The following is a 21563-nucleotide window of genomic DNA, read 5'->3' as shown; positions in this document are numbered from 1 at the left end:
TATTAAATCTTTCATTGGATTTTTTTGGGGAGGGAGGAAGGCAGGTAGGGCTCAGACGGGTGGGCAGGACGGTCACCTCGTCTCCCGCCTAGACTCCCTGTGCCTCTGGTGACCAGTCTGCACAGCTTCATGAAGCCTCTTCCAGACCAGCGTGACCCCGAGGAATGAACCCCTCTGACTTGGACCCCCGGGGACAGGAGACCCACAGAGCCCCACCTAATGTTCCTGGTTCCCTGCAGCCCAGCCCCTGACGGTGTCCGCCTGCAGGGATGTCCGCGGCAGTGCAGGCTCTGGGCAAGCCCCGGTCCTCAGGCCCTGGCATGGCGGGGCAGGGGCCCTGCTGCTCGGCGGCGGCCCTGCAGAGGCGACTGCCTATCCTGGGCTGGCTCCCCGACTACTCCATGCAGTGGCTGAAGATGGACTTCATCGCGGGACTCTCAGTCGGCCTCACGGTCATTCCCCAGGCACTGGCCTACGCAGAGGTGGCCGGCCTCCCGCCCCAGGTGAGGCTCTGTGCCGCAGCTCCGGACAGGAGGCGCGCCCTGCGCTTCCAGCCCCGCCCCCTGCTTTTTAGGGTTTCTCCCTTTGGGCAGAGCCACACCCCGTCCCTGCCCCGCTGCCCACACCCAGGCCCCGAGCTGTTCTGAGTGTCCAGGTGGGGCCAGTGCAACCCAGTGGCCATCAGAACACAAGCACACAGGCCCTCACGCTCCCGGCAGGCGGCACCGACCCCACCCCACTCAGTGGTCACCGCTCTGGGTGTCCCACAGGTCGGGGGGCCCCTTGTGGATGATGGAAGGTAGCGGGAGTATGTGCTTACCACACACAAGTGCCTGGGCCCCAGCACGGCCATCAGGGACACACCAGGAGGGGACACCCTCTCATGCCCTGGCCCGGCTGGCTCACCGCTCTCTCTCCCCTCCACAGTACGGTCTCTACTCGGCCTTCATGGGCTGCTTCGTGTATTTCTTCCTGGGCACCTCCCGGGATGTGACTCTGGGCCCCACGGCCATCATGTCCCTCCTGGTCTCCTTCTACACCTTCCACGAGCCCGCCTACGCCATACTGCTGGCCTTTCTGTCGGGCTGCATCCAGCTAGCCATGGGCTTCCTGTGCCTTGGTAAGACACGCCTTCCTGCTGAGGCCGGGGTGCCTGGTACTGGGTGCCTGCCTCCGGGGGATGCCCTGGGCCTCAGTCCTTCTGCCTTGTACACTTTGCATGTCAGCGGATGTCAGGGAATGCCCTCAGGCCCCACCCTGCCCCGGAGCAAGCTCTGGTCTCTGCTCAGAGGTGAACCCGGGCCTCAGGCCCCAGCCTCCTGCTCCCACTCTTCCGAACAGTCCAAGCCAGGCATGTTGCTCTCCAGTTCCTAGCTGCAGCCTGTGTCCCCCTAATCCTGCCATGCCACCTTACCCAGCCCCATGTCTGCCCTGTGTCCTGGGGCCCGGGCGGAGCTGGGGACCAGCCTGGAATTCCTTCCTGGCTGGCTAGGGTTCCTGCTGGATTTCATTTCCTGCCCCGTCATCAAAGGCTTCACTTCTGCTGCCACCGTCACCATTGGCTTCGGACAGATCAAGGTAGGCACACTCCCCGCCAGGGCACAGGGGTCCCTGCTGGGTAGCAAGACTAAGGCCAGGACCTGGTGCTCGTGGGCCAGTAGAGGTCTGGCCAGTGGAGATAACGCCCCTCCTCCAGGAGCTCGACGTGCACCGCCCTTCCGGTGATGATTAACAATTAACCAAAGCAATGAACTAAACAATTTCTAACCCTAAAATGACCCTTCTCAGGGAGACGTTGGGCGGCCTTCAAAGATTGGAAGGCGGGTACTTTGGGCAGCTGCTAATTGCCTCCCCAGCCCTTGTCTGGCTTTCTCCCCAGCCACCCACTCTGCCAGGAAGCCTTTACGGACACGAGCCAGTGTCTGCACCAGCAACTTGCTGCCCTGCTCGTGGAGTACATGATTCTGTTTTTACTCTGGTTTCCAATTTGTTTCTCTAAAGCTACAATTTTTACATTTCTGTCTCAAACATCTATAAGAAGTACTCAAACCAGCCATGGCCACCTTTCTCCTCTAACTGGACTTTAAGTCCCCGGACGGCAGGGGCCATTGCTGCTGCCCACGGCCACCCAGTGCTGTGCCTGGCAGACTGGGAGGGCTCAGTTCAGTGTGCAGGGATGAGGCTGAGCGGAATCCTGCAGGTGCAGCTCAGGGGCCACACCCCTGCCTCCAGACCTGGTGTCTCCCGGGGCCCGCCCTGAGCTGTGGTTCCCAGGCTGCCCTAGACCATCTTCCCCACGGAGGTAAAGTGAGGAGCAGGGGGCAGATCTTTGTGCGTAAAGCAGCAGGCATTTTTGTGCACTGGCGCTGCTGGGTACCGGGTCCTTCCCAGCGCTCCATCTCACGCTCTGGGAGGCAGGTCTGTAAAACCCACACCTGACGGGCGAGAGACCATTCGGAAGGTGTCTCACAGATGGGCGCACTGTGAGGGTGAGCCTGGCACGTGCCGTCTCCTAGGATGGTCCGGCTTTTAGCGCCAAGAAGTTTTCCCCAACCAGTGGGTGGGACCCCGGAGAAACTTGGCGGCGGGGAGGCTCCCCATCCTTTCAGACACGGGACCACGTAGGCAAGTGCAGCCCCAGCACTGGGGGGGCCCTTCCCAGCAGGCCCATCCAGAAGGGCGACCCCTGTGGCCGGAGTCGTGTGTCCGGCCTGCACCGCCGAGCTGGGAGCGCAGCGCCCAGGGGCCTCGGAGCCTGATCGCCGTCCTTAGTCTGGACCTCATGAGCCCTAGCAGGGCTCCGCGAGATGGAGAGTAGAGAACCCCCCTTCCCTTCCGAAGACCCCAGAGGCCTGGGGGTTGGGGGCACCCCAGCCGCCCCTCGGCAGCTCCCTGCAGCACTGGTCGCCGGAAGCCCGCCCATCGCTCGGAGTGATTTTTCCTTCCGGCAGGGGGCGGTGACAGCCAGGTGGACCGCCGGGTAACGGGCGTGGCCGCGAGCCAATGGCGGCGGGGCCTGTGCTTCGGGGGCGGGCCCGACCGGTAGTGATGGGCGCGGCTTCGAGCAAATGGTGGCTGGGCCTGGGGGGGGCGGGAGTGGGCAGGGCCGCCGAATGACGGACGTGGTAGCGGGCCAATGGCGGCGGGGCCTGCGCAGTGAGGGCGGGGAGGTGAGCCCGACCAGGCTGCGCTCGAGCTGGGTTCCGTGAGTTGGTGTCTCCCAGACCAGTATTTCTTAAGATGAATATGAATTAGCAAAGACGTGCCGTTGACCGGGGACGTTGTGAGATGCTGCATCCCAGGATGAGAGGCTTTGGGGATGGAGGGAGATGGCCGTCCAAGACCAGGGGCTGAGACCCCGGGAAGATTCCGGCCCGGGGGTGGGTGCAGGCCCGCCCCTCCCGAGTGCGGCTGTTGCTGGGCCGTGGAGGGGGCGTTCCCCGACGGCCCTTGCGCCCCAGGCCTTCTCCCCGGGGTTGTCTAACGGGGTCTCTGTTTGCGCAGAATCTGCTGGGACTGCAAGACATCCCCAGGCAGTTTTTCCTGCAGGTGTACTACACCTTCCTCAACCTCGCAGAGACCAGGTACCACGCTTTGTGCCTCTTCCTCCGCTTAAGGGGCCACTCTTCCTGCGGACCCCTCTCCCACCCCACCCCAGGTGGCATTTCCCCCCAGAACAGTGCCCTGGGAGTCCATGAGAAACGCAGAGTCTCAGGCCGGCCCCAGACCTGCCAAGAACCGGCGTGGACTAGCTGCCCAGGTGGACCACGTGCTAGTGCTCTGGGTGATGGGAGAGCCAGGCAGCAGGTCACGCTCAGAAGGTTCAGGATCTAGGGAGAAGAACACGGTGCCTTTCTGCCTCCCACCTGCCCTGTGCCTCCCGCAACCACAGACCTGTTCACTGTCTCCTCAGTACGTGCGGCTTTTCAGACTGTCGCCTTCGCTTAGCAACGTGCACTTGAGTTTCACACCTACCTTTGTGGCTGGACAGCTCACTCCTTTTTATTACAGAGTAATACTCCACTAGGGAGCTCTGCTAGCGTGGTGCCCAAGGCATTGGACTGCGAACCAGAAGGCTGGTGGTTCAAACCCACCAGCCACTCCTTGGAGGGAAGGTTGGGCAACCTACTTTCATAGTGATACTCTCTAGGAAACCCAAGGAGGGGTCGCTATGAATAGGATCCAACTCGAGGGCAATGATTTTGGTTTTGGTTTAATACTCCACTAAGGAGCTCAGGTAGCACAGTGCTAACCCAGAGCTTGGCAGTTTGAACCCACCGTCTACTCCACACGAGAAAGATGAAGCAGTCGCTTCCATGAAGATTGACAGCCTTGGAGACCCTGTGGGCAGTTCCACTCTGTCCTCTAGGGGCGCTGTGGCTTGGCATCCACTCCACAATAGTGGGTAAAACACCATTGTGTGTGTGAGTCAATTTGTCCATCCGCCCTTGAAAGACACCTTGGCTGTTTTTAGTTTTGAGGAATTAAACTGAGGGCCGGCAGATAGAGTGCGAAGGAGAGCCAGGCTGTGTTGGCACCTGCAGCCTCTAACGGAGGGGTCCCTCACCGAGGGCAGGACCAACAGGACACCAGGGCACTCGGAGACAGCTCAGTGAGAACCAGGGCCTCTGGCCGGAGGGGCGAGAGGAGGAGATGCGTGTGTAGGAGCTGCAAGGGGCCCTGGTGGGGGCCGAGCCGAGGCCGGGCCGGGGAGGCTGTGACTGCCTCCTCTCCTACCCGGGTCTTGTTCAGGGCCTTCCCATGAGTGCGCCTGGAAGCCAGGCGATCCCCGTCGGATGCCCAAGGCGGAGGTCCGCCCCCTGGAGTGAAGAGCAGCAGGTCACAGATAATCAAGGACTGCCACAGATGAAGGGCCTTCAGTGCCGGGAGGTAGCTGTGGGCAGCAGGACTGAACTACTAACACTGTTGCCATTGCAACCTGCCTCACTTCCGCTTCCAGGCCTGTGCCTGTCTGCTCGTTCAGTGTTTGGAATAAGGTTTTGAGAAATGCAAGAGGGAAAGAGGCCTGAGAAGGAAAGTCTGTCAGCTGCGGCGGGGCTGGCGGTGCCGCTGGCTGCGTGGGCGGTGACGCACGTCTGTCTGCAGGGTGGGGGACGCCGTGCTGGGGCTCGTCTGCATGGTCCTGCTCCTGGTGCTGAAGCTGATGCGGGACCACGTGCCTCCCGTCCACCCTGAGATGCCGCCCGGCGTGCGGTTCAGCCACGGGCTCGTCTGGACGGCCACAACAGGTGAGGGGCCTTCGGGCTGCGGACGGTTCTGCGGTGTCCTGGCCATCATGGTCCCTGGGAGTCCTGCGTCCCCCCACCCCAGGAGAATCTTGTGGGATTGGTGCGGGTGCAGCGTGGCTACTGAGATGGGTAAGGAGGACTCCCAGGACGATGGTGGGGTTCAGCGGTCGAGTTCTCGTCGTCCTCACGAGAGACTCAGGTCCAGCTCCCGGCCAATGCAACTCAGCACACCACCATCCATCTGCCGTCGGAAGCCACTTGTTGCCAGGACGCCGAACGGTGTCAGCAGAGCTTCCAGACTAAGGAAGCTTCCAGCAGGAAGGACAGCTGATTGACTTCTGATTGTCGGCCCGTGGAAACCCTGCGGGTCACAGCAGTCTGGCCATTAAGTGGCCGTGGGGCCGGCACAGGGCCGGGCAGCGTTTCGTTCCGTTGGGCATGAGGGCATCACCGTGGGGGGACTCATCAGCTAACAGCAACTGCTGTGGTTAGGCCCCGTTGAGTCAGCTGTGACTCACAGCGAGCCTGCGCACCGCAGAGCGGGACGTTGCCCGCTCCTGCGCCGGCCTCACAGTCCTTGTTACGCTTGAGCCCGTCACTGCAGCCACTGTCAGTCCATCTCATTGAGGGCCTTCCCCTTTTTAGCTGACCCTGTACGTTACCAGCAACAAGAGCTGGTTCTGACACGCAGCCGAGCTTGCCAACCCCGGTCAGAACCGGTGGTTCAGCCAGCTGCGACTCTGCCCTCACCTTGGGCAACGTCTGGACAGGTTTGTGGTTGTCACACTGGGGAGGGTGTTAGGGCGTCTGGTGAGCAGAGGTCAGGGATGGCGTACAGGACGGCCCCAACCACAAGCAATGAGCCGATCCAGAGCCTCAGTCGTGCTGAGGTGGGCAACCACTGGTCTCCGGGCAGCTCTCGGGGGAGAAATCGGGCCTCCGCCACCTGTTTTTGTTTCTGTTGTCCGCCTGCTAGGGGATAAGAATTTTGCTTCAGGTGAGTCACAGGTAATGACAAACTCCACAAAGCAGATTGTAAAGGCGACAGGGTGAGGGAACATGCGGCCACTGGCTCACTCAGGAGGCCCCTCGGGGAGCTGGGACCTGTGCCCCAGGGCTGCCTGGGCTCTTTGTGCCCAGGTGGACACAGCAGCCCCCGCTGCCTTGGGGCCACACAGCAATTGTGGGTATTGTGGCTGAGTGAGGACAAGTGAACAAGATGAGTTTACAGGGAAGTAAGCGAACCCGGGGGCCACACAGCATTCGTGGGTATTGTGGCTGAGTGAGGACAAGTGAACAAGATGGGTTTACAGGGAAGTAAGCGAACCCGAGGTGTCTCCTGGGCCCTCCCTCCGAGCTGAGGGAGACAGAGAAATAACTGAGAACCTGCTTCCTGCCTCCTCCCGCTTCTCCAGGCCCCCTGCATTCCTTGACCCATGGTCCCTTCCTCCCTCTTCGAAACCAGCAACGGCAGGTCGAGGCTTTGTCACGATGCCAACTCTGATTCCAACTCTTCATCTCCCTCTTGCACATTTAGTGGCCTTGTGATGATGTTAGCGCCCCCCCCCCAAGATAACCCATATAGTGAACAAACCCAGGTACCGTACTGATCTGTCCTGGAAGAAGTACAGCCAGAACACACCTTAGAAGCAAAAACGGCCAGACGTCATCTCACCTGTTTAGATCATATTGTCAGCAGGGACCAGTCCCTGGAGAAGGACGTCATGAATGGTAAAGTGGAGGGTCAGGGAAAAACAGGAAGGCCCTCAAAGGGATGGACGACACAGCAGCTGCAATGTTGCACTCAAGCATGGCAACGGTTGTGAGGCCGACGCAGGACCGGGCGGTGTTTGGTTCTGTGGTGCATTGTACGTGGGGCCGCTGTGAATTGGAGTTGACTCAGTGACACCTCACAGCACCACCACATAACCTAGGAGCTCTCTCCACCTCACAGTCGGTGGGTGAGCAGCCTTTATCCCCCTTGACAGGGGACCTCACCTATTCACCTTCAGGGTGAGACAGGTGTCTTTGGGAGGTCAATCCACCTCACACGCCTTGCTAATCACGGCTGGCAGCCTGGGCACCACCTGCTGGGTCAGAGTCTTATTTTAACGCAATGCCCAGGTGATGCCCAGGCACGCTAACATTTGCGAAATGGGGCTCTGGACCCTGTCTCCTCCTTTCTCCCCAAGCTGTAGCATTGCCTGAAGAAGCTCGTTGCCACACTCACTCAGTCCTAAGTTGTTTCTTTAAAAGCTAGACTTTTAGCTTCCATTTAGCTGAGTTAGGACAAGCAAACACCTTTTACGTGCGTTACTTCACATGACTCATGGCGACCTTGAAGATGGGATATTATTTTCCCCATTATGAAGAAGAGGGAATGAGGCCCAGAAAGGTAACAAGGGCACGTGGCTGTCAAGGGCAGAGAAGGACCTGCACTCGACCCATGTCCCTTTCTGTCCTGACCAGACCAGCTAGAAATGTGTCGTTTTACCAGTTGCTTCACCAAACCAACTCAGTTCCATTGATTTCCTGGACTGTTTTATTCTCTAGTTTGTTGATTTCCATTCTCATCTGTTCTTTTCTTCTGGGCATTTTGGATTTAATTTGCTTTTTTTTTTTTTTTTTCCTTTCATTCTTAAGGTGGAAGCTGAAGTCTTTGATTTGAAATTCTTTTTTCCTGAGGTGTTTCCTGAGTGCTATGCATGTCCCTCTCCACACTGCTTTAGCTGCAGCCTGCCAATTTCAATACACTGTTTCATTTCCATTCAGTTCAAAACACCTTTCAATTTCTATCTTGATTCCTCCTTTGACCCCGTTACATAGTGTCCGGTATTTGGGGATCTTCCAGTTGGCGTTTTGTGACGATGGTGGTGGTAGTGGTAGGTGCCACTGGATGCAGTCGGCTCGGACTCAGAGTGGCCCCATGTGCATGGTCCTTGCCCTGCTTGAGCCCGTTGTTGCAGCCACTGTGTCAGTCTCTCTCTTTGAGGGTCTTCCCATTTTTTGCAGACCCTCAACTTCCAATCTTGTTACTGATTTCTAATTTAATTTTGCTGTTGTCAGGGAATATACTCTGTATGATTTTAATCATTTTACACCTACTGAGACTTGTTTTATGGCACAAAGTATGGTTTATCTTGGTGAATGTTGGTGTGCACTTGAGAAGAACACATCTCTGCTGTTGTTGGTAACATCTTTGCTCTGAAATCTCCTTTGTTGCTGACTTAGCGACTCTGGCTTTGACTGCTGTTAGCATAGGGCGGCCTTTCCTGTTCTTTTGCTTTTAGTCTAGTTAGCTTGTTTGTGTCTCTTTATGGACAGCCCTGGTGGTACAGTGGTTAAGTGCTTGATTGCTAACCAGAAGGTCCAGGGTTCAAACCCACCAGCCGTTCTGTGGCACTCTGCTTCCATTCTAAGATTACAGCCTTGGAAACCCTATGGGGCAGTTCTGCTCTGTCCTGTGACTTAAATCAACTGAACAACAGTGGTTTTGTTGTTTTGTGTTTAACAATCTCTGCCTCTCATTGCCTGTTGACAGGATGGCATACTGTGTCACTATCGACATGTCTGGCTTTGGATCTACCGCATTGCTCTTTGTTTCTGGTTGTCTCGTGTTCTTTGTTCCCCTTTTCCTCTTTTTCTACCTTCTGCATTATTTTTTATGATTCTGTTTTGATTCCTTGGCTGACTGACTTGTTGCATGTGTGGTTTTATTTTGTTAGCTTAGTTTGTTGGGGTTTTGGTAGTTGCTGTAGGGTTTGTAGGATGGTCTTTCACGTGTTCTGTGTTCGCCTGATACCGTATGACTTCCTGTGTAACATAAGAACCTTGTGATCATGTATGTTTGTGTTTCCCTTCCTGGTCTTTGTGCTGTTGTCATCACACTTTGCTTCAACTTCTCTTATAAACCTGCAGTCTGCCATCATCTTTGCTTTAAAGAGGCAGTTACTTCCCAGGAGATTTAAGTGATGAAAAAGTGATAATTACTCACGTAGCCTCTGTTTGAGGTGCTTCCTGCGCCCCCTGGCATCACATTCCTTCTGTCTAAAGGAGTTCTTTTATCACTTCTCATAGTGCAGACCTGCTGGCGTTAGGCCCATTCAGCTTCCCTGTGTCTGAAAGTCCTTAATTCTGGAGGATATCCTGGGTGATGGTTTCTCTTCTTTCAGTGTTTTAAAGATAATATTCTCATTTCTGCACATAACGCGCCCTCATGAACTATGCACGTTCACGCATAACACACATGGCGTGTGCAGGGAACTAATGCACAAGGAGGTTGTGTGGTTTGCGAAAAACACGTAGCGCACATTATTTGTGTAACAATACGGGCTCTCCTGTCTGGAAGTCTGCCGCCCCTCTCCTGTGTTCCTTGGTGCGGCCCTTTTTGCTGGCGGCCGTGAGGTGCCCGCCCTGTCACCTGCCTCAGTTTCGTGTAGCGTTCTCCGTGTTGCTTGTGCCTGAGGTTTGGCGAGCTGCTTGGATTTACTGTTTTCATCAAACTTGGAAAATCTTTGGCTGTTACTTCTTCAGTTGCCCCGTCCTTGGCAGACTCCAGTACAGCATATCAGGCCGTGTGAAGTTGTCCTCAGCCGACTGATGCTTGCACAGTTTGTTTCAGTATTTTTTGTGATACATTTTGGATGATTTCTGTTGCTACATCTTCAAGGTCACTGGTTTTTTTACTGCAGCACCTGATCTGTTGTTAATCCCATCCATTGTGTCTTATATGTTCCACGTCTCCATTTAACACACGTGGTCTTTGCTCCAGCTTCGTGAATGCGGAAAGCAGCTATAATCTGCGTTAACGTCCTGCCTGCTGTTCTGTCACGTCTGTGTGTCGTTTTCACGTCTGTGTATCGTTTTCACATCTGTGTGTCGTTTTCACATATGCGTTGATGCATTAATGTTTCTCCCTGGTGTGGGACGTGTTCCCAGCTTCTCTGCCTGCCTGACAGTTTTGGTTGGATGCTGGACGTTGCCTGTGCGGTGAGCTTACTGGTCCCTGTGTTCACTGCCATGCTGTGTACCTCTCTGCACAGCGTGTATAGCCATGTGTTCATGCCTGCACATGTCCACGGCATCCATGCTGCATTTATGGGTAGCGTGTCCGTGGTTGTAGCTGGTGGGTGTTCCTCTCCCGTGGTGGCTTTCCCCACAGTCCCCCAGATGGAGGTAAGCATCTGGCCTTAAATGTCCCTTGCTTTGCCAGGAGCGAGTTGTCACTCATGTGTTCCTCCTTCTGTCCTAGCTCGAAATGCCTTGGTGGTCTCCTTTGCTGCCCTGGTTGCATACTCCTTTGAGGTGACTGGATACCAGCCCTTTGTTCTTACTGGGGAGACAGCTGAGGGGCTCCCTCCCGTTCGGACCCCTCCTTTCTCAGTGACCACTGCCAACGGGACAGTCTCCTTCTCTGAGATGGTCAAGGTAGGCTGAGGCAGGATGCTGCATGTCCCTGATGCATCTGCTCGGTGAGGGGCAGTCTGAGTCTCAGTAGGACTGCTGAGCCCTCAGTGAGGGCTGTGTCGGGGTTCAGGGACAGCTGACCAAGAGCCCAGCTGGAGCAGAACTTCTGGGGACACCCCCTTTGTCCTCCTAACGTAGGAACCCAGAGCAGTTGCCGTCCGGTCACTTCCGACTCAACGACGTGTCCCGGGGTGGAGCCGTGCTCCACGGGGTTTTCAGTCACTCAGTGTCTGGAAGTAGGGCTGCTGACCTCTCTTCCGAGATGCCTGTGGGTGTCCTCGAACCTCCGGGCTTTCTGTTAGCAGTGGGCGTTGACCGTCGGCACCGCAGGGCCGGCCTTCAGGGACCTTGGGGTGCTCGTCTCCTTGGGGCCTGAGCACAGAGTGGATTTGTCCCGTTCTCCTGTAACCTTTCACATAAGGAGCTGTTTGCTTGCATAGGTTCGTTCATGCTCCTTCAGCCGAAGTGCACCTGCTTCAGTTAGGAGACGCCAAGAGAGCTGGTCCCTGCCTTCGTGTGGGTGTGGGGGCAGGTGGGGGTGAGGGTCGGGGGCAGGGAGGGAGGCACCACTGCCTGGCCAGACCCATCGCCTCCTTACCTGAGGCAGCAAGGTGCGGCCTCCCAGGGCTTCTCACGTCTCCTTTTCCCTCTCAGGACATGGGGGCTGGGCTGGCTGTGGTGCCCCTCATGGGCCTGCTGGAGAGCATCGCGGTGGCCAAAGCCTTTGGTAAGACGTGTGTCACTGGTAAGACGTGTGTCACGCAGTCCCACCGTGTGTCTTGTTCCGGGAGCTACCTGCCTTCCCTGTTGCCTGCTTTCTTACTTGTGTTTATCTGCTTGAGTTTTAAGAGTTTGAGTGTTTACCCAAGTAGTGCATGCCTCTGTTCTTTCTTTAAAATCCACTGGGACTACAGATTTATGCTGAACAGCCACCTCTGCTGTGAGCTGGTACCTGCCCACCAGCTGGCACCCAGTGAGAGTAAAGGGCCTGTTCTGTAGCCTTTGCCAGTCCCTGTGGTGTAAGCACCCCAGCGGGCTGACTTCAGGCCGACGTGACTCTCACAACGTGGAGTGTGAACACAGTGAGACAAGAGACCCAGTAGCCGCCATTGTCTGGGGTCCTACAGGTGCATGCAGATGAGTGACGTCAAGAGCCTTGGGAATAGTGAGCTCCAGTGAGATAAATGGGGAAGCGATGAGTTTTAAGTAGTGTCCTGTTTTCATGTGGTTTGTTAGTTGAAAGTTTGGGTTTGATTGGTAGTGATGGTGGTCTTTGATAGCCGGCTCGCAGAATTCCTGAGACGTGAACATAGCGCTTTCTCCAGGTGCCTTGCACACCTGAGCCAGACGGTACGGCTCAAAACCGGAAACATTTAACAGTCTGGCCAAAACATTTGCCGACCCCTGTCTTAGATTCACATCCTTAAAAAAGAGTCAGACTGCTGGCCGTCAAGTTGACTCGTGGCGACCACGTGTGTGTCAGAGCAGAACCGTGGTCCGTGGGTCTGAAGGCTGTTTCTCAGAAAGGTGTCACCAGGAGTTCCTCCCAAGGCACCATTGAGTGGCCTCGAACCCCCAGCCTCTCAGTTAGCAGCCGAGCACATCAACTGTTCACCGTCCCAGGGAGTCCCTGTGCCTGTGTCTCCCCTGAAATCTCTGTCTGCTCCTTTCTCTGGGCTGTGCTCACCTCTGGCTTTCTAGTTACGCTGCTTGTACACAGAGAGGTGTTTAGTCCACAGCTTTTTCCCTTGTTGTAAAAACGGTACCTGCTGAATTGGTGAAAGGGCAGAAGCATGTGAGGAAGGACCCCCCACCTCCTCGCTATACCAGTTACCTGTGGACACTTATCGGGCGGCTTCTGCTCCTTCCCTGGTACACAAACAGATGTGGCTACGTGGACACGTGCAAGTACACGCACGGTGTGTGTGTATTTAAGCACTAATGTTTGTAAAATTTAGGGGCTGCGCTGTGGAGAATGTCACCACCTGTTGTGTCGTTTGGCAAACATTCTCTTACTGATCCTGCGTAGGTACTGACCAGTGCCTTATTGTCTCTCTGCAGCTTCTCAGAACAACTACCGCATCGACGCCAACCAGGAACTGATGGCCATTGGTAAGGCTCCGCCCGGGTCTCGTGGGTTGCGTGGGCTTCTCTGCGTCTCCCTCACGGGGTACGCAGTGGGATGGTCGAGAGGAGACGCAGGTGGAGTGGTGGCCTGGAGCTGGGTGAATGCCCCCTCACATCCCGGGTGGTTCAGTGCAGATGTTAGGATTGGGGACAGGTGGCCTCAGTTCCGACTGCCACTTATTAAGCACCTGCTGTGTGCAAAGGCCAGGAACGCCTGGGATGGTCCACCCCAGAGAGGGAGCTATGGGGCCCGCAGGCTGGAAGCTGGGAATGTAGCCAGAGAGGCCTCAGGTGAGGCTGGTGGCTGCAAGGGCTTGCGGTGTCTTCTCCGTGCCTGGCCCTCCGGCAGGTGGGTGGGCCAGTGTGGCTGAGGAGGGCCCAGCCCTGGATTTACAGTTTCACTTTCTTTCTTTCTTTTTTTTTTTTTATTGTGATTTGGGTGAAAATTTACAGAGCAAATTCACTTTCCATACAGCAGTTCACATACATTTTGTCTCATGACATTAACCACACTTTCCCACAATGCAACAGCTCCCCTCTCACTTCCTCCTGACAGTCACCACTTCCCTGTGTCCAGCCCTCCATGCACCCCTGCCCCCTGAGCTGTCTCCCTGTGCATAAACAGCCCTTCTTTCTCCCGTGATTGATCTCTCCAAGGAGTGTATCTACCTCAGTAAATGTTCACCTCCTATGCCTGTCTTTTGTTTGGCTGGAAGCCACCAGTGTGGGTTCAATTCCAGACCTGAAGGGCAGCTAGGGGCCATAGTCTCAGGGGTTCCATCAGGCTCTATCAGACAGCAAACCTGGCCCCCTTTTTATTTTCCAAATGATTTTGACTTTGTTCCACATTGTTCTCCCACTCTATCCAGGATCTCCTACATAGATCTCCCTTTGAGTGGTTGGCAGTGGTAGCTGGGCACCATCTAGTTCTTCTGGTCTCATAGTCATATAGGCTGAGGATTGCATGGTGTACCAGTCCCTTGGACTAATTGTTTCCATGAATCTTTGGTTTTCTTCATTCTTCTTTGCTCTGGATGAGGAGAGACCCATCGTTGCATCTAGATGGCAGCTTGCAAGCTTTTAAGATCCCAGTTGCTACTCGGTTTAGCTTTCTTTTAACAGAGCTGGCCTCTAGTGGTCTGTCATGGCCCTGCCGCGTGAGCCCCAGATCCGGTCCTCACTGTGGTTTCTGGGTCCCTCTCTCCAGGCAGCAGCCTGGGTTTTCCATGTGGAGGCCATGGGGCCCCAGGGTGAGCCCGCAGGGACCCTGCCAGTGCCGCCCTCTGAGCCCTGGTGAGTGGGGCGTGGCCTGCCGATGGACGGCTGGGGCCTCCTGAGACTCACCCAGCCCCCACCAGTGAGCCTCCCACAGACGGTCTCTTGGTGTGTCTTGTTCCCATGGCAACGCCAGGGGCAACACAGTTCATGTTCCAAGGCCATGGTGAGCTGTGAGGCACAACCCAGACCAGGTACGGTGCCAGGAAGGGCACAGACCACTGAACAGAGAGAGCGCCTGGCCCCCATCACTGCCAGCGGCCGAGTCTCCAGCAGAGTCATTGACTCATTGTCCATGGGCATGGGACAGACCCAGCAGCTTTCAGGAGCCGCCTGGCAGAGGCCAACTCACCCCTGTGTGTCAGAGCCCCTGGAGTCTGTGGTTCCGGCATTAGGGGAGGGGTGATCAGGTGTGGCCTAGCAGGGGCTGCCCCGGCCCACCCTTGAGGACATGTGGAACGGGGCTGAGGGCCCCACACCATGCTGCGTGCTGCCTCCTGGTGAACCCATGACCCTGTGGGGTGTTGTATGGTCACACCACCACCGCCTCAGTGCAGGGCTCTGGGCAGGGTTCCGACCCACACAGCCCTACATCCTGGTTCGCAGGTCCTGGTGCCAACGAGGCTATAGGCAGGGGTTCACCACACAGGTCACACGATCACGTCACCCTGGCCAGCCGGCCCACGAAAGGTGCTTGACATGAGGGGGTCTGCTGTGTGCCGTGGGCAGGCTGCCCATCCTCGAGTTGCTGGGTCTGTCTGGGCACCCTTGCTCTGATAGTGCCCCTCTCAGGGGCAAGTGTTTCTCGCTTCCTTAAAACGGGAAAGGCATGTATGGGCCACAGACACACAGGAGCCAGAACCCTTACAGAGCTGGAGACGGCCTTGGGGAACTGGTCAAAGAGTGTGGTTTATTCTCCGAGATAGACAGAGATGAAGACTCAGAGAGACACGTGTAGAGAGACAGACAGACAGAAACAGAAGGGGATGGAGACAGCAGCAGCAGCACAGAGAGAGACAGACACCACTCCTCCCCCAGGGTGACCCCCCATACTTCCTCTCACTGGTTCTCTCTCCCCTCATCTCTCCCCTCCCCTTCCGGATCCCCCTCACCTGCCCGCGGCCCAGGCCTCACCAACGTGCTGGGCTCCCTCGTCTCCTCCTACCCAGTCACGGGCAGCTTCGGACGGTGAGTGCCCACAGCCTTGCTGGGAGGCCCATCCACCCTGACCGGGTCCCTCCGTCCACGGAAGGCAGCATGCTGTGACAAGGGAGGAGGTGGCTCTTCATAGCACACGTTTCTGCCCTGCTCAGCACACGGCCCTTACTACTGAAAAGCCCAGGGCTTGGCATGCACGCATGGTCCTGGTGTCAGGGTCCTGTTAGGTCCCCCAGGGGGTGGGGTGGGGAGGATGGGCACTCTGCCCGCAGAGGCCCGCTCAGTTGGTCCCACTAAGACACCCACTCCTGGCTGTGGTGGGTGGATGCCTGTCCGGGATCTGCCGACTGAGTCACTTCCATGTGTTGCCTTCCAGGACGGCTGTGAATGCCCAGTCAGGCGCGTGCACCCCAGCGGGGGGGCTGGTGACAGGTGAGTCCCCGGCATCTTCCTCTGTCCCCTGGCAGTCAGGTGGGTGAAGGGGAAGGTAGGGGCCCCCACTAGAGGTGTGTGCGGCCCACTGCACACTGTGTGTGTGGCTGGACCACCTGGACCCCACAGGTGTGGGGCAGGGGACGGGGCTCATACACATGCTAATGCCCTGCCCGGGTGGGAACCTGCGTGTCCCATGACCCGTCCCTGTCCCCGCCCCCGCAGGCGTGCTGGTGCTGCTGTCACTCAACTACCTGACGTCACTCTTCTACTACATCCCCAAGGCCGCCCTGGCCGCCGTCATCATCACGGCTGTGGCCCCCCTGTTCGACACCAAGATCTTTGGGACGCTTTGGCGTGTCAAGAGTACGTATTTCCCGTGGCGCTGGCGACGCGTGCCCTGCCCATGTCCTGGGGCCTTGGGTGCTGGGGTCTCCTGAACCGGCTGTAACAACGGGGTTGGGCCTTCAACCGAGAGATGTTGACTGGCTCACAGACACAGAAAGAAAGTCCTGGAGCCCGGAAGTCCAAGCTCCCACCAGGGGTGCTGGGGAGTCTCCTCCGGCTTCCAGGGGCTTCCAGCCATGCTTGGTGTCCCCCAGTTTGTAGTCAGAAACATCCCTTTGATCTCTGCCTCCGTGGTCGCCTCCCTGCCTGTCTGTGTCCACGGCCCCTTCCCTATCTCTGGATTTGGGGCCCATCCCAGCCCCATCTGACCTCATGTCAATTTGATTGCCTCTGCAGAGACCCCATTTCCGAGTAAGGTCAGGTTTCCAGGTACCGGGGGTAGGGCTTCAGCGTGTCTTTTCTGGGGATACAGTTCAGCCTCCTCCCTGTAAACGCTGGGCCATCCTTGGTTCCCCACCAGCTTGTCACCCCAGACAAGGTGTGACAGCTCAGTGTAGGACACCGAAGCCAGGGCATGTGCTGAAGCAGTAGGTCGGAGCTGGGGGGCAGAGGGGCGTCCCCAGCTCCCCGCCTCGGCGTGGGACCCTGTCCAGCCCGTGCGTTCCCTCCTCCTCTTCACATTGGCCACCTGTCCTCGGCTGCTTATGCCAGCTTTCTTGTGCAGAGTTGGGGACTCGGGTGACAGCAGGGCCTAGCATAGCCCGTGGGTACAGTTCAGTGGTTCCTGAACTGGCTGTCCCTTCTGGGGCACAGTTCTTGTTTTCTTTTTGTCAGAGTTTAAAGGGTTTATGGAGGGTGTTTGAATTCTTTCCTGTCAGCCCAGCTAGTTATGAGATGAAATAATTAATCATTTCACCTGGCGCTTTTATGTGCCAGGAGCTTCTCATGTGCTGTGGCCTTTAATCTTCAAATCTGCCCTTGAGGGAACAGGACCGTTTGGGTTCACTTACGGCAATCTGAGGCTCAGGACGATGTGGGTCTGGTGAGGTTCAGGGCTGACACCAAAGCCAACACACTTACCATTTAGAACACCCCTCCTGTGGCTCAGAGAAGTGAAGTTCCTTGTCCTGGCGGCCACCGTGGTCCCAGAGGGCCGCATGGCCCCCTGCCCCTCACCTCTCAGGCCTTGGGGTCCTGGGCCGGGCAGCCCTTCACTGCCCCTCGCAGCCCTTCACTGCCCCTCGCCCTCGGCGGACAGGGACTGGCTTTCTGATTTCCACATTCCTACAAGCAGGGGTCACACCCCTGGGCCCCTGTGGCTTTGTCAGAAGCTGCAGCCCCCAGAGTGGGGGTTGGGATCTTCTCTAATCAATAAGTGGGAAGTCAGCGTAGTGTCCTGCCTGCCGGGGTGCTGGGCCGTGGCGGGTGGGTGCTGGGCACCTTGAGGGCTGGCACCTCTGATCGCGCCCCCGTCCCTCCGCCCAGGGCTGGACCTGCTGCCCCTGTGTGTGACCTTCCTGCTGTGTTTCTGGGAGGTGCAGTACGGCATCCTGGCGGGGACCCTGGCTTCCACACTCATCCTCTTGCACTCCGTGGCCAGGCCCAGGACCCAGGTACCTGCCGTCACGTGGGCCATTCGGGGGGCTGGGGACACCTGGGGGAGCAGGGCCCCAGACTCCCTTCATCCTGAAGTCGCCCCCTCGCTGGGAACCGTGGTGCTCTTGCACTGCACCTGGGGCTGGCTGCCTCTTGGCCCTTTGGGCTCTGGTTGAGGAGCGAGCAGACAGGCCCACCCGCCAGTCAGCCTTCCTCCCTGGACTGACTGCCCCACCCCACCCCACCCCAGGTGTCGGAGGGGCCGGTCCTCGTCCTGCAGCCGGCCAGCGGCCTGCACTTCCCAGCCGTCGAGGTTCTCCGGGAGACCATGCTTAGCCGGGCTCTGGAAGGTACGGGGGCGGGGTGGGCTCTCCCGGGCTCCCTGCACCCCCACGCCCCGCCCACTCTCCTTCGGGACCCCGCCCACTCTCCTTCGGGACCTGACCCTCGGTGGCAGGGAGATGCTCCTGACTGTGGCCCGTGGGACTTTGCAGCATTCCATGTGGCACGCCCAGGGCCTTGTCCTTGAGGACCGTCCCCTCTGGGGGCATATTGGGGTCCTGGGGAGGAGAGAGACCTGTTCCCCTGCTGTCACCAAACAGCCGGGGACGGCATCCCTCGCCACGCTGACCTGCCAGCTGTCCCCGCAGCCTCGCCCCCGCGCAGCGCGGTCCTGGACTGCACGCACGTCTGCAGCGTCGACTACACCGTGGCGCTGGCACTCGGCGAGCTGCTGGAGGACTTTCGACGGCGGGGCGCGGCGCTGGCCTTCGTGGGCCTGCAGGTGAGGCCGTGGTGGAGCTGTCAGGAAGCCCCTGGCGATTGGAGGGAGCTCGGGTGGCGTAGTGCCTAAGGCACTTGACTGCTAACCGGAAGGCTGGCGGTTCAAACCCACCAGCAACTCCTCGGAAGGAAGGTTGGGCAATCTACTTCCATAGTGATACTGCCTCAGAAACCCAATGAGGGGTGGTTATGAGTTGAGTCCGACTCAAGGGCACATAACAACAACCACCACAACAGGCTTCTAAGGGGGGCTGGGACTGTCCAGAGGGTCTCGCGGTAGCTCTCTGTCCCTGTGTGGGCTGCCTCCCTCTGTATGTTGCAGAGTGGGACCCTGTGAGGGGCCGCAGGGTGGTAGCTCTCTGTCCCTGTGAGGGGCTGCTTCCCTCTGTGTATTGCAGAGTGGGACCCTGTGAGGGGCCACAGGGTGGTCTGGGCCTGGACACTCACAGTTGTCATTTGCTGCATGAGGGACTACACGGGGCCCCGGTCTCACAGACAGGCCTTTTAGGAAGTGTAGGCAGACCCAGATGTGCAAAACTGTGCTGCAGGGGCGTCCAGAAGCCTGGGGGAAGAAGGGTCGGGGTGACGGACAGCGTAACCAGGAGATTCTTAAACTCCATGTTCTTGGCTCCCACGAGCCTTGGGTGTGGTCTGAACAGCAGGGTCGTGACTCTGGACATTACAGCATTGGTAGTAATGGTGCACCTTGACAAGGGGTAGGGGCCCAGTATGGGCTTGAGGCCCCCTGCCACGGCCCAGGCACATAGCCTGCGGCCAGCGTTGACAGAGTCATGGGGTTTATCGTGAAGTGGGTCCTCCCAGCCACATGCCAGGCAGGGCCACACAGGGACATAGGTGTGGCCACAGTCTCTTGGAGAACGCTTCTGCAGCCAGCCCTGAAACCAGACACTGAGCTGGCAGGGGTCCAGGGGCTTCCCTGCAGCTGATGCTCGTCACGGGTTCACACAGGGCTCGCGCGGCCCCGCGGGGTTGGCAGCCACGTCCTCCAGAGACGGTGAGGATGCTGAGACCAGAGTGAGGGGAGGACCAGCTGTAGGCTCAGGAAGGCCACTCCAGTGCTGGGCTGCTAGCCGTCCCGCCGTGCCGTGTTTCAGAGCTCGGTGGCTTCATGCTGTGTCCTCTGCAGATGCTCGTTGAAACCGCTCCCTTCCCGGGACTTGTGTGCGGTTCAGGGGCGGGCCTCACCTCCACGGGCACCCGGGTGGATGAATGGTCCCTCCCCAGGACACGCCAAGACGTGGCGTGTGATATGGGGACAACTGGGTCCTTCATCAGGGCACTAGACACAGTGGGACGGGGACATGACCTTCCTCAGAATGGGTTGATGTGTGTGACACGGGGACGGGTGTGCCCCTCACTAGCACACACTGAGACACTGTGTGATGGGATGTGACTGTCACCAGGATGCACTGAGACCCAGTATATGACATGGGGACATGCCCTTCACCAGGGTGCACTGAGACAGTGTGTGACGTGGGGATGTGTCCATCACCAGAACGCACTGAGACATGGTGTGTGACATGGGGACATGCCCCTCACTAGGATGCACTGAGACACGGTGTGTGATGTGGGGACAGACGTGCCCTTCACCAGGACACACTGAGACACAGCATATGACATGGTGGGGGGTACCCCACCCATGTGGGCTTGGTGGTGGAGCTGTGGGGCTGACCCAAGCCTCCTGCCCTCACGTGTGAGCACAGAGTGACCCCGCCCTCATTAACCTGGTCTGCCCTTCAGGTCCCTGTGCTGCGTGTCCTGCTGTCTGCAGACCTGAAGGGGTTCCAGTATTTCTCTACCCTTGAAGAAGCAGGTTGGTGCCATCGGAACCGGGCCCCAGTGAGCCCACAGCGGGCGGGAGGGGCAGGAAGAGCTGAGGCTCCATCAGAGGAGGCCGGGGCTGGAGTCCTGAGTGTGTGCCAGTCACCTCTGGTCAGAGCTGGGCCGTGGCTGCCCTTCCGTCCCCGAGGGACAGGCCACAGGTGCAGGATGCACCGTTGGAGGCCTCATTGCCTCCGAGAGCCTTGTGTGCTATGTGCCCTGGCGCCCCACCCTCACCTGCAGGGAGAGAGGAAGGGAAGAGCCGAGGGCTGCGAGGCAGCAGGCCCATTACGCGGGCCTCTCCTGATCTGGGGACTTCTGAGCCGTGTGTGCTAACTCAGGCAGAATTTGCACACCATCGGTACAACCGAAGTTTTGACACACGGATGTTCCATGTATCTACCAGCCAAATGTGGGCTCTCTCCACACTCCAGAAAGTTCCCTCCTGCCCTCCCCCAGCTGGTCCTCCCACCACTGGGGTGACCACTGCTCTGGTCTCTACCACGTGGGTTAGTTTGGTCTGTTCTAGAAGCTCACAGGAATGGCATCATGGAGTCGTTCAGTGTCTGCTCCTTGAGTTCAGTTTGACAGCTGTGAGCCAACCAGTGATAGGATGGATGGCTGTCTGGCGTGGTCACCCTGTGGGGTGGGTGGGCCATCTGGTGTGGTCACCCTGTGGAATACCTCTCAGCAATGAGAAGGGGGTACCAGTGACATAGGGAGAATGATGAGCTCAGAGATAGTTGAGCAGAGAGCTTGGGTGCCCTCTGGTGCCCTGCTTGCGGATGCCGAGGTGCCGGCCTTGGCCCCTGTCCTGTGGGCTGGTCCGCCCTGCCTTCTGCTGCTCCAGTGCTTAGACAGCCTCTCGTGTCTCTCCCAGAGCAGTACCTGAGGCAAGAACCGGGGACCCAGCCCTATAACATCAGTGATGACCCTGTTCCAGAGCACAAGGTCGCCCTGTTGAAGGCGTAGCTGGGCCCTGCTTGGCGCCCAGCATCCAAGGAGCCTTCTGGAAGGTTCTTGTTGCTGTGATGTTGATGCCTGATGCTGTTTCTTCACACGCCGGCCTGAGGGAGCTGAGGAGAGCAGAGGCAGTGACCAGGAGGGCCTCAGCTGGGAACCTCAGCCTCGTCTGGGATGAGTGGACTGTTCCCTTCCTGCCGCCCCGGGCCCTCCCCTCTGTCCAGTCGTGGCCTGAAGGGCACCTTCTAGCATGGTGTGAGAGAGCAATGGGGCAGGCATTTCCAGGCTGGCTGAGGAGGGGTGTCCTCGGGCCATCCCACCTTT

The 21563-nt window shown here is 58.0% G+C and overlaps 1 protein-coding gene across 1 annotated transcript; it reads left to right on the top strand.

Moving 5' to 3' along the window:
- Nucleotides 1-269: 269 nt before the first annotated feature.
- SLC26A11 (solute carrier family 26 member 11) lies at nt 270-21248 on the top strand. The gene is made up of 16 exons (XM_007959598.1): nt 270-503; nt 928-1120; nt 1493-1578; nt 3505-3584; nt 5107-5249; nt 10501-10676; nt 11370-11442; nt 12777-12827; nt 15245-15305; nt 15652-15707; nt 15933-16073; nt 17541-17668; nt 17902-18001; nt 18302-18435; nt 20196-20268; nt 21157-21248. The coding sequence occupies exons 1-16, from the start codon at nt 270-272 to the stop codon at nt 21246-21248; spliced, it is 1821 nt and encodes a 606-aa protein (XP_007957789.1).
- Nucleotides 21249-21563: the final 315 nt, after the last annotated feature.

The sequence above is a fragment of the Orycteropus afer genome, unplaced genomic scaffold (genome assembly GCF_000298275.1).
Source record: "Orycteropus afer afer isolate SDZICR_OR568_19922 unplaced genomic scaffold, OryAfe1.0 scaffold00018, whole genome shotgun sequence".
NCBI classification, from domain to species: Eukaryota; Metazoa; Chordata; class Mammalia; order Tubulidentata; family Orycteropodidae; genus Orycteropus; species Orycteropus afer.
The sequence above is the reverse complement of the archived record's forward strand: the minus strand, read 5'-3'. Positions and strand labels throughout refer to the sequence as shown.